General features: G+C 45.8%; 1 protein-coding gene across 1 annotated transcript in view; it reads left to right on the forward strand.

Annotated features, from left to right (window-relative positions):
- The window catches only part of ADHFE1 (alcohol dehydrogenase iron containing 1), a 419108-nt gene that overhangs the window by 197913 nt on the left and 205800 nt on the right, over positions 1 to 15395 (forward strand). Inside the window, exon 6 of the mRNA XM_069621130.1 lies at positions 2216 to 2412. Coding sequence (XP_069477231.1) covers positions 2216 to 2412 — 197 coding nt within the window. The remainder of the gene's footprint in view (positions 1 to 2215; positions 2413 to 15395) is intronic.

Below are 15395 nucleotides of genomic sequence, written 5' to 3' on the forward strand. Positions count from 1 at the left end.
GTTGCCATCCTAGCAGAGCGTCTAACTCTTCCGTGATGTACACACTCCCTGTTATCATTAAATCTTTGAACTGTATGATTGCTCTGATGTATCCTTTAAGCTTGATTTGTTTTCCTCTGTGTACTTCTGGTTTATCTTGGGCTTCTCTCGTATTCTTTTGTCTCCTTTTTGCATTGTTTTGCACTGTTCTTTGGTCACTAGTGTGAGGTCCGATTTGGAATCGGCCACCATCCTTATTTTGTTTTCATCTATCAATACTTGGCAATAGTTTTTCTCTCTTCTGTTTCCCTTTTAGGCTTGTTACACTCAGTGTTCTTATCGGCTGGTTCTCTTGATCGCTCTCCCATTCATTGCTATCTCAGTCTTCATGTTCTATGTGTTTCACTTTGATGCCTCTAAATGATCAGACAAAGTGGCCAATTTTCTGACATTTGGCCCACTTTGACCTCTCGCGGGGCACTCCTGCCACTTATCGTGTGGCTGCGCATTCCACCCCTGACACACTTCCTTTAGTATTTGGGTTCTCTTTCACGGTTGCATTTCTTTCTATCTTGACCACTTGTGATTCTGTGGTTCCTTTTTGTGCCTATCGCTCTCCATTTCACTTCACTTAGCTTCACTGTCTCCCTCTTGACTTTCTTTCTTCCTTCTGTTGATGTATTATGCTTTCTGCTACACTGTGTGCTGTTGTCTGCACTTCACACAGTGTGTGATTTTCGCTTTGCAACATTTCTACCTTTCTGCATACCTACTACCAAAGAATCCCTGAACTTTATTTCGAGGGTGGCTCCAAAATATCAATGTTTTGCTAATTTTCTTAGCACAGTGAGATATTTAAACAAGTGTTCATTTACTCCTTGTTTCCTACGTAGTCCTGTAGACTGTGCCTTTACACATTCCCTCTGTTTCCAAATATTTTCATTAATCACTTCAGCGCTTCGTAAAGATTCTCTATGTCTGCGCCATCCTCCACCTTCTCACCTGATGCAGTGCAAAATATACATTGCCCTTCTATCCCTAGCGTGTTTATTAGTATTGCCACCTTCCTTGTTTCACTGATTTCTTGGAGGCTCGAAGTTTCCATGGAAACTTTGCAACCATGGCTGCCATGGTATGTTTGGCCAACCTGGGGTATGTAGTAAGTTCGATGGCGCTGCTACCACCATTTGTTCTGCTCTTCTTCTGTGTGTCCATTCGTGTTGTCTTTCTTTTCTTCTTTGTCCTGTGACACTCGTGATTATTTCTACCTGCATTCCTGAACCCATCCACTCGTTGCCAGTGTAGAAAAGCAGGACTTTGTGTATATATAATAAAGGACAACTCTAACATAATTTGTATAACTTATTTTTTTGATTTACAATTTTATATGTGTTGAAGTGAATGTTAGTAGAAGCGAGTCAGAAGTAGTAAAGGTGTGAAGAGGTAAATGTGGCAAAGTGAATGTATGGCAAAGTGAATGCAGAAGAAGTAAAGACTTATATCTGCAGTAGGCGGCAACCATATTTATACACACATCTGATTATTCACGCAGGCATGCTGTAGCGCATTCTCCCATTTCCCTGTTAGCGAGAGCAGCAGGTGATGTCATGAGAGGCGTTGGGCGCAACAAGAGGAGAAAGTATGCGCAAGAGTCCTAAGCAGACGGGTGATGCCTCTGCTCTAGTTGGAGAACTGCACAGCCGCTCTCTGTAAACGTAGAAATAAAGGAAAACAGTAGCCTTGAGTTTGATGTGCATTTGAGTCCTCATTCAGGGGAAGAACGCTACACATTCATGCAGAAAGGCAACTCCATCACAAAATCATAATCATTTGTAGAGCTATAAGGACCATTTTGCATTTACAGATGCTGAGGCCAAACTGTACAGAACAGGTGGTCGTGCAGTGGAATGTCGGGCCATAAATTGAGTTACTAACAGTGTGCTGGGCGCCGGAGCTTTTGTATAGAGTACAGCTGCCATTGGGATTGTAGAGATCCTGGGGTCAGTTTGAGGATCAATGCTTGGAGAAGTAGCTTACCTGCAGGGCAAGAGGTTAAAAGAAGGGTGGATCAATTGATGTCGGAGTTTGTAAGTATTGACATTGGATGAATGCCTTACTTCATGAATTTTGCTTAATCCTATATGTTGAAAGGCAGCTATGTTTTTGATACATGCAAACCTCGAACTATATCAAATCCAAATTATTTCATTCAAACTACTTTTCTTTTTCTTCGAAGTTTTAGGACAGCAATAGAATTTGCTAAGAAAGGAGAGTTTGATGCCTATGTTGCAGTTGGAGGTGGCTCTGTGATAGACACTTGCAAAGCAGCTAATTTATATGCCTCCAGTCCCGAATCTGATTTTCTGGATTTCGTAAATGCACCCATTGGAAAAGGAAAGGCTGTGGACGTGGCCTTGAAACCTTTAATTGCAGGTAAAAAAACAGAAAAGTGTATGTTTGTGTGGAGTATATGTCAACTATATGTTGTACTAATGTGGCCATCTCCCCAAGCCCCACGCCCACAGAATGAGGTGCAACCTGTATATTGTATTCTGCATCAGCAACCTCCTGTAAGCAATTCCACGTATTCGCAGAGGTAGCTTTCATGCCTGGTTAGCGACAGGCTATGAATGTTTAAGTTGTCAGCCTACTGAAGAGAGGGTCACAGGAATTCCCCTCCTCAGCCCCAGGAACAAGACATGACGAAGAACCAGGAAGTCTCGAAATCATCCATCTTATTTAGGAAGAATCCCAAGTGCATCACTGGCTGACGCGTACGCAGAAAGATATCCCCTCACTCAGCCATACAGACCTAATTCAGTTCATATCTTTACAGGTATATGGGAATCAACAGAGGTTGTGGATGGGAATATCCTAACGGACAATCTTGATTAAGCACCATGAAGCCACTATGCTGACGTCATTAGAGACACCACGACATAGCAACATTAGTCATGAAGCACACTCTCAGGCCTGCACCGCATTACACAAACACACATTCACATACACAAAGAACATGCTTACATAGTTCGAGGACGGAAGCATATACATACTTTCAAAGCTTTATTATTGTTTCACTTGCCAAATGCAATAACGCAGAAACACAAGGCAACAAGAGATCCTGAGCAAGCTTGCAGATGCTTTTGGCAAATAACTCTCTGGAACTACAAGAGTATATATAGAGCCTGGTAGGACCATGTATGACTAACTTTTAGGCTACCTAGCATCACATGAGCATGTAGAAATTATATTATAAGTCAAGGAAAATTACAGAAGGCCTCAAGCCATAGAGCACGAGAGGAGCTCATTCAGGCTGCACTGAGTGCGAAGCCAACTCACAGTCAAGGTTAGAGATAAACAGTCACATTCCAAACTCTAGACAACAAACAACCAGCTGCAGAGAAATTGAATAAATGCTCATAAATGCAGGCTCAAGAGCTCAATTTTGTGGTCTGCAAGCACGTGATGCAGCCGAACTAGACAATCGACATTCACCCATGGTGTGAAAGGAGGGCCGATCCCTGCAACCCAGATGCAGAGGGAAACAAGTGTTGCAAAGCGGAGGCACATTCTCATAGGCAAAGGTGGTACACTACCAGATACAGTACAGACATAGAAGTTTCACATCACCTTGAAGAGGTGCACAGAGAGCTGAGAACCAAATCGAGACCCAGGCCGGGGGAGATCAGCTCTAGCCAATCACGAAATAGAAAATCAGGGGTAGATGGCAAGGGCAAAGAACCAATGGTAAGCCCACTATTCTGCAACAATGTAATAGTTTCTTGAGGCCGGGACAGGCCAGCCATAACCTCTATAGGGTACATCCATAAGGGATACCACTCCTAGCATCCAATCCACACCGTGGATAGGTTTTTGGGGAAGGGCCCAGGTGATGATGCAATGTCACCACAAAACCGGCGAGCATGGATTGTAAAGTTGAGGAGTACTGGAGAATCTTGCTTGTCTTGTTGATCCCTGTTGATTTTCTTGTAATAAACTACAGTTCTTACTTTCCATTGGCTGAGTCCTCGGTTTGTTCTGGGGAAGGGTGTTGGGCCTTTGAGGGTCGGGCGGACCACCAAACGACCTCTGGCATACCAGGGGACCATCCCAACAAATTGGTAGCAGAGTCGATGGTTGGGCTTCGTTAGCCTGGCATGAAGCCGACCCCCGCTGCAGAGCTGGAGGATGCAGCATAACTTGCAGGTTTCGAGATAATGGGAAAAGCGTGCCCTGTGTGAAGGCCATCAGGAGCCGACCTGGGGAATATGCTGCCCGTGGTCCGTGAGGAGTGCAGCAGACCAGAAGAGCGAAGTGGCAGCTTTGGGGGATGCAGCAGCCGAGCAGACCACAGAGTGTAAGTATTGACCCAGGCATACAGCAACAGAGGGGACAGGGCGAGTAATGGGGGGTGCAGAAGTGGTATTGAGTATTAGAGAGTATTGTCTCGTATTGTCAAGTTTAGTAGGGACAGGAGCTGAGGTAGATATCATTTTCTGTGGTTAGGGCACATATGATTTAGAGGTAAAAGGTTTTGGTGAACAACCTAGATTATTGACTCGAGGGCACGGATTACAGAAGTTTTGTAAATAGTGGATTCCCTGTGGGTTTGGCATTTTAGCTCGGGTCATAGATGATAGGTTCCTTGTAAGGTTTAGCAAATCGCCTAGATTACAGAAGGTGATTCATCTGGTTAAGTCTTGAGGAGGCAGTTACTTGTAAGGCAACGCTACAGGTACAGATTGAACACAAGAAAATATTGGTATACTCTGCTAGGAGGCAAGAAGACAGACGTGGTGTTTGTGTTGGTGGTTGTTTGTATTTTTGGGCAGTGGGGTTAAGCATTGTGCGTGCTGTATATGATTTCTTAGCACTACCTTATTTAGTGAATTGGTGATATCACCCGTAGGTTTGTGCGTAGGACTTGGAGAACACGAGGCGGTGAGGAATCTGCATTGGAAAACTTGAGATTGGCAGACAAGGTTATCCAGTGGCGGTGTGCGGATGGTGCATGAGCACAATTTGTGGGTGTGCCTCAGGAGGCAGAGACTGTGAAGGGGTAGTGTGCAGAGCATGCCTGATAGGTGTTTGTGGAGCCACAGAGGCTTGGAATAAATCGAAAGAATCATAATTACACTGTGTTTTTCCCCTAACAGCGGAATATTGAAATCCTTGATTCGAGGTGAAGAGCAAAGCAGTGTATCAAGAAAAGTGCGGGGGTGACACGACCCTACAGCACTTGTGTAAGACCCTCCCACCTTATAAGGATAAGATTTGTAAATATAGCGTAGAATGGACAAAAAACACCAAGGGTAAATTGACCAAACTGTGGCCACCTTGCAGAAGTTTCTCCAAGGATGTGCAGCAATCACTACTGACACACTTACAGGGGACCTACAAGGGAAAGAATCCAGCAAGACTCTTGGTAATATTCAAGTTATGCAGAATGTTTCAGGAGGGCAAGGGGAATGCAGCAAGGCATCAGTGGGTGCTGAGCCAGCAGGAGGCACAGGGGTCCACGCCCCCACCCTTCGCTACCCCACTCTCTCCTACAAGCGAGAACTCTGAGGACGCAGACGATGAGCTGGGAATGTACCCATTACGGGAGCTAAAAGCAGCAGAGGGATATTCAAACCCGAAATATATAAACCACCACCACCACATACCAAGAAAGAGGGACGGAATGGAATGGGGCATCCAATCAGTGAAAAGGGAGCACGCAGTGAGGCGCAGAAGGGCACCAAGTAGGGGCTAGTGGGCAATGCCACAAACGAGTGGGTAGGGGGACAGATTCTTCTAAAACTGGAAGGGAAGACAAACGGAAAGGCAGAGGGAGCAACCAAAGGAATAGAAGGCCTTAAGGGAAGCGTCGAAGCAGCGAAGCAAAGGACTGGGCAGAGATATGGAGGAAGCAGACAGAAAGGAGATGGAAAGAGAAGAGAGACTAGAGAGGGAGCGCAGAGAAAGGAAAAGGGAGGAAGAGAAAGAGTAGGAGCAGCAAGAGAGAAGGAAGGAGCAAGAAGAGATTGAGAAGCAGAGGGAACAGATGAGAAGGAAAAATTAAAGTTAATAGATAGGGAACAAAGAAAGTGGCAGGTAGATCGAATAGCACAAGAGCACAGGTGCAAGGAGGAGGAGAAGCACACGATCATAGACGTAAAAACACGATGCACAATGGGCACGGGAAATGACAGTGAAGGGGGGGTAGACGAGTGGAGCCGGACAGCACGACCACACAGGATACAACTGCCACAGTATCAGACAGGATAGGCCTGGGGTCCTGTAGAGGAGGGGGCAGGCATGATTTCTGTGACATTGACTTTACCATGATGCCCAACACAGACACAACTTCTAGGAGACTGAGTTTCGTGAACGACTTTTCTAGCAATATGGGCTGAGACTCAGACGATGAATCAAGGGACAGCGGGGACAGGGGAAGCGGGCAACTCAAGAAGCAGTCCATGAGGAAAAGCACAGACAGATGTGTGACCTGGGACATGGGGCAGGTGCAGTGGGAGCTAAGGGAGACAAGGATGACTAAACACCATGGTTGATGAACGATTTGTGCAACATCGATGACCTGGTCCCATATGTTGATAGACTTGAGGATCTCCTAGGACGAAGGATGGGGGAGATCGCCATAGCATGTTTTGGTACTAGGCACACAGGGGGGGACTGACCACTGTGCGCGAGTGACTAGGGAAGAGCCGGCAAGAGCAATGACCCCAGAGAAGCAGACAAGCACATTAGTTTGACTCGAGGAGCGAGTGGGGAGGTAGGGTTCACACAACTGCCACTACTGGAAAAGGGAGGGGGAAACCTCAATATTTACCATGGAAACACATTGACTAAGATAACCTGAGATGTAGGTTACCTTCGTTAACCATAGGTGTGGGAAAATGAATATACAAAATGCAAAGAATGACAGCGGGACAGAGATTAGCAGTGGGGGATATAAAGGGACTACTAGTGGCGATCCTTGGGGAGGCTACTGATGATGTTTGGAAAAGGGCAGGGTCCCCAAGAGTGACCATCCAGGACACGGCACACAATGGCTCACTTTTTGCAAATTGCTCAGCTGCGGTATGGCAAGCTTTAAGGATACAATACCCAGACACGTCACACAATAGTGCGATTATCGCCCGCAAGATGGGTTAATACGAATACCTCTTACTCTATATTCAGGCAATCCAAGAGCTTTGGCACCTTGAAACATGAGAACCGTGGGACAAAACAGTAGCTTTGTTTTACAACATATTGTGCCAGGGGCTGCCGGAGCCAGTACAGAAGCAGCTCCAGAAGTTAGTAGGCATGGAATCAAAACCAGGGCCAGAAATACAGCTCATGATCGTACACCATTGAAGGCTTTTACAAGAGATATGATATGATATTTTATTTGTATCACGCTCATACACAAGTGTTTGGTGAAGAAAATAATGAACGAGGAAACTACCAAGAGGAAATGAGGCTAGTGCAAAAGATGTTATCCAAGTATGCTTTGGAAGGGGTGGCGCTGAAAGCGCATGAGCACAGGGGATACCACAGCAACAGTATGCACCGCCGCCCGAGGAGCAGGATTCATGGGGTGGGGAAACATGCAGCATCGGTTTCAAGGAAGAGGGGACCACCCAAGGGATATGGGTGTGGGCCACAGAAGCATCACAACCAAGAGATTTTCCCAGGAGGGTTTTGAGGATATGGGAAACAGGTGCAGCAGGGCCCAAGGGATTATGCGGGGGGGTTCCCAGGGCAAGGGAGGGAGCCATCACAGTGCTGGTTGTGTGGACAGATAGGGGACATTTTGAGAATGTGCCGAAGCAGGGGGGTACAACAGAATGGGGGAGCACAGTACCAGCCAGCATATCAAGGGGAACAAGATGAGCATTACACACCAGACCAAGCACAACAACGGGGACAGACACCGAACGCATACCCGCAGCAACACCAGCCAATGACACAGATACTGCAGATGCAAGCTCATATACCACAGTACTTGCAGGCACTGCAGATGCCCCAGACTCAGGGTAGCACACGTGCACATACACAGCATGACAGACACTGCAGAAACAGAACAGCCTGCAACCATGTGACGGGACAGTGGCACAAACAGACTTTGTAGAAACAACCCCATTAGGAGTTTTGGAGGGGTCACTATGGTGGGCAACAATCCATTTTTTCAATCAATTTTTTGGGAATGGGATGTCCTTATACCCTCAATAGGCCAGCCCACAGACGATTTATAGAAAAAAGGGGTGCCTGGTCAACCCTAGTCCTCCAGGCAACTAGCAATATCAAAATATTCATCATGCTAAATCAACTCACTCTCAATCATACCTACCATTCATTCAATCTTCAATTCTAAAATCGTACAAATCACAACTACACTTGTTAACCCCTTGGTCAACAGTTCATCATATGAGTTAGATTTTTGCATTAACTGTAAACTATGTGAAATAAGTTAGGGAATGGATAAAATACTCACGGATCACTAATTCGTTGTATTGTTTTTATAGGTGTTGATACTCACCCTACTTGGTTGAAGGGGAGTGATAGAAATCCCCATTTACAGTCCTGAAGAAGGTTGCATCAACAAGAGGACACATTTATAATGTCTGATGAGTCAACTGAAACATATGTAGACTATATATTCTGTGTATCTGTCTAAAAACACAGAAAGGACCATCTGCCATTGTTGTGGAGGACTTTGTACATATATAAACAGATGAACTGTTGACCAAGGGTTAACGAGTGTAGTTGTGATTCGTACGATTTTAGAATTGAAGATTGAATGAATGGTAGGTATGATTGAGAGTGAGTGGATTTAGCGTGATAAATATTTTGTGATGTGTTTTTTATGAAATTGGTAATTTGTTATATGCTGAGGATAATAAAATGTATTTGAATCTAATGGGTGACATTTATTGATATGTGTTAAAAAGATAAATGTAATAATTAATTCCATTCCCTAAATCCTACTGGTCCATTGTGTTGATTTTGATACAGCCCATAGATGAACTTGATGTGTTCCATCCTGTCGATAACACCCGACCCTGCGGAGGAACCACGCATAGGGGTGTCGATAGGTGACAAGACGTTTTCCTTTCTTGTAGACACAGGGGTGACTAAGTCCTGCATTCAGGAGGGGAACTATCGGGTATCAGGCGATGCCATGAATACTCAAGGATTCTCTGGGACTACAGAAGTGGTTCCTTTCACAGACAATGGGCCTCATTACGAGGTGGGCGGAATGGGTTTAACGGCGCCGGTAAACCCATTCTGCCCTATTATGAGGTTCCCTTGTGGGACTCGCTCTGAACGTCTGGTCAGACCAGACGTCTTTTGCGGGTCCCGCAAGGGGTCCAGGGAGCTAATAACGGGCCCGTTATTAACTGGCCCGTTATTAGCTCCCTCCCCATTCCCATTATGGGGGCTCAAATGGGGATGGGTTATTTGAATGAGGAATTACCAGGTCCTCCAAGGTTGGAATGGCCCGGTAATTCCTCAGTCAAGGAACCCGGAACCGTACCCGAGTTTGGAGGCAGCCATGCCCTTATGAAGGGCATGGCTGCCTCCAAACTCGTAATGAGGCCCAATATCTCCCTTTCTATAGGGGGACACGATCTATCTTTGGCCTTACTTTACTCTCGACATACACCTGTGAACATCTTGGGAGAGACATTATGAGCAGACTCAATATGACGATTTCATTCACGGACAAGGGAATAGTGTGCTCTACACCAGGGATACACTTTCTCAACATAAGGAAAATCATTCCGGCATATTGGGGACGGAAGGTACAGAGGGGGGTGCCAGAGGACGAGGAGCTGGTCCAATATGGGACTGAGATTGCAATTGCATGACTCCCAGGGATTCAAGGAAAAATGTTGCACATTCCAAATGAGTATTTGTTCAGACCACAGATACCCTTGGATGAGGCATAAGGGACAAAATTACCACTGGTTATCGAGGCAGTGATTGTGTGAGACAAGTGGATAGCAGTACAGGGGAGGGACAACACAGGACGATCATGGAGAGCAGTGACCACATTGACAGATGAAGAACTATTCAGAGACAACAGGTTGGACCATGAGATGGTGTTCAAAATGAGTGTGACTTATTGGATAAAGATACATTACAGAGAGGTACCAGAGAGGATGACGCTGGTGCTGAAAGAACCACCGTCCTTCTATGTGGAGGATCTGGCCAAGGTGCCTAGCATCCTATAGACCACCAGTTCCTATGATTTGGGGCTTCTGAAGGGGATGGGAGGAGTGAAAATAAAACTTAAACCAGGAGCAATTTTACCCAGAGTCAAACAATACCCACTCTCAAGGGAGCAGACAAGGGCATTTGTGAGATAATTGCAGCACTAGTGAAGGTGGGGTTGTGGTGTTTTATCCAGGACTTGCAGCCTCTTAATCATATTGTAGAAGCAGAGTATCTTTTGGTTCCAAATCCTGCGACAATCTTGTGCAGCATTCCAGCAGAAGCTGCCTATTTCACGATCATTGGGCCTCATTACGAGTTTGGAGGTAGCCATGCCGCTATTTGCAGCATGGCTGCCTCCAAACTCTGGTCCGGGTCCAGGTTCCTTGAATGAGGAATTACCGGGCCATTCCAACCTTGGAGGACTGGGTAATTCCTCATTCAAAATACCCATCCCCATTCCCATTGGAGCCCCCATAGGGCTCAATGGGAATGGGAGGGAGCTAATAACGGGCCCCTTAATAACGGGCCCGTTATTAGCTCCCTGGTCCTTTAGTGGCTCCCACTAAGGGCCCTCATAATGCGGCGGTAAGGGGTTAACGGCACCGGCATCCTTACTGACGCCGTTGTAATGAGGCCCAACTTGAAGAAATCCTTCTTCTCTATACACTACACCCAGACCCACAAGACTTGATTTTGTTTACGTATAGAAACAAGAAGTGGAAACATACAAGACTTCCTCAAGGGTACTGCGAGTCACCCTTCATATTCAATAGGGTCCTCCAAATGGACCTACGCAACGTACAGATGGAGAACATGGTTATACAGTATGCAGATGACATTTTGATTTGCAGCACGGCAGAAGAACAGTGAAGAAATAACTCAGCACACATGCTGACAGTGCTAGCTGACAAGGGATACAAGGCATACAAGGTGGACAAGGCCAAACTACAGTAATGTCAGAAAGAAGTGCTATACATTGGACAGATGATCTCCCAAAATGGCCGACAGGTGACTCCAGAAAGGACAGAGGCAATACGCAGGACAGCAAAACCCACGACAGTGAGAGAGATGTAGCAATTCTTGGGGTTATGCAATTTCTGCATGGCATGGGTTTTTGACTACAGCACTTACACCAGACCTCTACTGAGTGCTCTGAAGGAAGCTCAGAAGGGACCCAAAATAATACGATGGACAACAAAAATGACTGCAGCATTTGATGAGCTAAAGGAAGAGATATGCACAGCTCCAATGTTAGGGATCCCAGACTGCAAAAAGGAATAACTTTTTTCTAAAACTCTGATGGGGTAGTGATGACAGCAGTTCTGACACAGAAGACATACTTGGGGCACAACCCACTAGCATACTACAGTGGGAAGCTCGACACAGTAACGAAAGGACTCCATCCTTGTGAACAAGCTTTGGCTGATGCTGCATTCACAGTGGACAAATCAGCAAGTATTACCATGGTGTGCAGCACCATTCCTTACCTGGAGCATGCCCGCTTCACTGGAGAAACCAAAGAGCACACTGGGGAGCTCCTTAAAATGGAGGCTTTGTCGCATGCCCTTGACAATGCAAGAACAATGATACTAAAACTAGGATATAATATATTGCCAGCAACATAAATAATGGAGCTGCAGGGAGCTGCACCCAGGTAGGAGAAAGACCTGTGGGCTAGGAGGGGATGTACAGTATCTCCAACAGATACCCTATGGTGGCAGAATAACACAGGGAAAGTAGTCATACACACAGCAGTGACAGTTACATTACCCAACACCTACAGGGAAGGAGATGCTTGCCGCCCATATTGGAGAAACATGGTTCTGTCCTAATTTGGTGGAACACGTGGCTGAATTTATGACCAACTGCCTAGTTGTATTCTGCAGGACATACATTGAGAGTTGTGAAAGGAGCCATTACCTTGCCCAGTTGGCCCATTTCAATACCTCCACTTCGCCTATGTCGACATGATCCAAGTCTGCCAAGAATACTGCTACATGACAGTGGTTGTATGCCAATTCTCTCGGTGGATTGAGGCAGACCCTTGTTCCCATCCGGATACCCTCAGGGCAGCGAAATTTCTGGTCCAATAAGTATTCCCTGCGGTCTGACAATGACCCTCACTTCACCAACAAGACGTTGAAGCATTTCACAATGTTGCTGGGCATTCAACACACATTTTCCTGTGCTTATCACCCGCAAGCTTATCACCCGCAAGCAAACAGGGTGTGTGAATGCCTCAATGGCCTTTTGAAGGAAAGCATTGCAAAAACAAAAGAGTACGAACAAAAATTGCTCCACTGCTTGTCCTTAGCATTATTTGCATTGCTCCACAAGCCTGGTTCTGACCACCATTTAACCCCACCCAAAGTGGTGATAGGATGGTACATGCAGCTTTCCCTAGCTCCTCCCACTAGAGCACTAAAAGACGCAGAGAGTAGTTCAACTGTTTTAGGCCAAGAAATATACAATCATGTTATTTCTTTGATTGCTAGTGCATCTTTTATCTCTCTCCAGATACAACAACGGGGAGGCCCTGAATCCACCGGAGAAAACAGCCGCATCAACGGCCCTGAGAACCTGCTAAAAGAACCACCCATTTTTCCTGGGAACCAAGTCCTCTTGTGGAATTTTGTCAGTCGGTGGGACACACCCAGATTCACCAACCCTTATACTGTTAAAGCCATGACTGAACTAGCAGTGCGATTGGAGGGGAGATCAGTTTGGAACCACCTCACAGACATCAAGCCCTACAAAGCTGTGGCCTCACCTGGCAATGAGATCGACAGGCCAATGATCATCAGCAAGAGTAACAGCAAAATAATGTGTAACTTACACTGCTAAGTGGAGGACACCCAATGGTTACTCACTCAAGGGCAGCAAAGTTAGGGCAAGGACTTCCTACACATCCAGAGTGAGGATAAACTGTCTGTTATTTCATTCTCTAAATACATTCTTCATGAAAGTGTGACTGTGATATTTCATTACTGTTCATGTTGCCCAATGATTTAAAACCTGATACCTTTTCGTGCCAATTTGTGCACTTTATTAGAAGGTCCAACAGATTTCAAGCACGTCCTCCTGGTTTAAATGACCATTTTTTTCTAGCATATTTAGCCCAAGCTTACCCACAACTTGAATGAGGAAGCCCATCAGTTCTCGCTGTACTTCGAGACCCTAGAATTAGAACTGTGTGGGAACAGCTATTGTCTTTGCCATGAATGACTATATGGTCTACGGAGCTTAAGACTTATCTAACACTAACAAAATGATGCACAATCTTTGCACATTTCAGGCGGGCAACTGATATCCTTAAGCTGCACAAGGATCCAGCAGCACAGTGTCAAGCTGGTCAACTCTTCTGATCCCTTCCCTTAACTCCTCCTCACCTCTTTCTTCTGCTGAATCCGTAGAATGTTCAGCCTCTTTCTTTTTGCAGGGTTTCCTAGTCTTCTTCTCCTTTCTTTCCTTCTTGTGATACAAATAGGGGCGTGGCTCCTCAGAGGCCGTCGTGACCGGAAGGAACCAAGTCCTGGAGACCCCAAGGAGCCAGCCCTACTTCAGGGAAAAAGTCATTTGGCAGAAAAAACCCTGAGTGCAGAGAATGTTCTTTATTATGATTTGGCTGAGATTCTGAAAGTTGGTAAGAATTAGTTCCAAGAGTTGTTCGATATTGCCTTCTGAAATAGGGTCCAAATTCAGATCCTGAATGCAGATGACCGGAGGGCTGGAAGACAGGAACAGTGAAACTATGCTGCAGGAGTCTTTGGATGAAGGAGAAGTGCAGCCGTGGGAATCCGCTGCCTGGCCAAGTGTGGAGGACTGCCAAGTGTAAAGGTAAGGTGTCTTGCGGAATACTGCGAAGGAGACGAAGAGCTCAAGGATCGAGCGGACGTCGCCTGACTGAATCGGGTAATTAGCTCCCTGTAATAGGTGTCTCCACTCTTCACACGCCATTCTCATGGCCAATAATTCTCTCTCTAAGACTGAGTAGTTACGTTCACTAGCAGAGAAAGTCCGAGAATAGTAAGCTATAGGGCGTTCTTTGCCCTTCTGGTCTTCTTGTAATAGTACGACTCCCATGCCTCCAACTGAGGCATCCGTCTCCACAATAAAGGGTTTTGATTGATCCGGCTGGATCAAAATCGGAGCGGTGGAGAACAAGTCTTTGAGTCTTGTGAAAGCTTCGTGCGCCTCCGAGTTCCATTTCAAAATGCATCCCTTTTTGAGAAGGGAGGTTAATGGCAGTACAATTTCAGAGAAAAAGGGAATAAAGCGGCGATAAAAGTTCACCAAAACAAGAAATCGTTGAACCTCGTTGACGGATGAACGTTCAGGCCACCTAAAAATGGCCTTCACCTTGTCTGTATCCATTCGTACCCCTGTAGAGGATAAAATGAATCCCAGGTAAGGCACCTCAGAAGCATCGAAAACACACTTTTCAGGCTTAGCGTAGAGATGGTTCTCCTTCAGTCTTCGTAACACCTCTTTGACTTGTAGCCGATGTTCCCGTAGATTTGTGGGAAAAACCAGGATATCGTCTAAATAGACTACTACTGATACGTTGAGCATATCGGCAAACATACCATCCATAAATCTTTGGAACACCGCGGGGGCATTGACTAAGACAAAAGGCATCACGCAATATTCAAACAACCCCAGCTCTGTTCTGAAGGCAGTCTTCCATTCATCACCGGATCTTATTCTTAACAAATGGTAAGACCTGCGTAGATCTATCTTAGTGAAGATCTGTGAATCTTTGACTGCTTCCAGTATATCTCTGATGAGGGGCATCGGGTCTCTGTCCCGGACTGTGATTCTATTTAGTCCCCTGTAATCAATACAAGGGCGCAGCTCCTTAGTTCCCCTCTTAGATACAAAAAACAGAGAGGCTCCTCCAGATGACTTTGACCTTCTTATGAGACCGTTCTCGAGATTGGAGTAAAGTACTCCTGGAGAGCGATTCTCTATTGTTGCGATAACGGGTACATTTGTCCAAAAGGTACCAGGGTCTGCTCCTTCAGGTCTATGCCACAATCTTCTGAACGATGAGGTGAGAGGAGTTTGGCAACCTTATCTTCAAACACCTCTGCATATTCTTTGTCCTGTTCAGGAATAGCAGAAATGGAAACACACGACTGTTCTAACCTGTGTGCAGTGTGTACTTCCACCTTAGATTCCCTGAAACAATGTGCCTCGCAATAGTC

This window comes from Ambystoma mexicanum, chromosome 5q (genome assembly GCF_040938575.1).
Source record: "Ambystoma mexicanum isolate Mex_15411 chromosome 5q, UKY_AmexF1_1, whole genome shotgun sequence".
NCBI lineage: Eukaryota > Metazoa > Chordata > Amphibia > Caudata > Ambystomatidae > Ambystoma > Ambystoma mexicanum.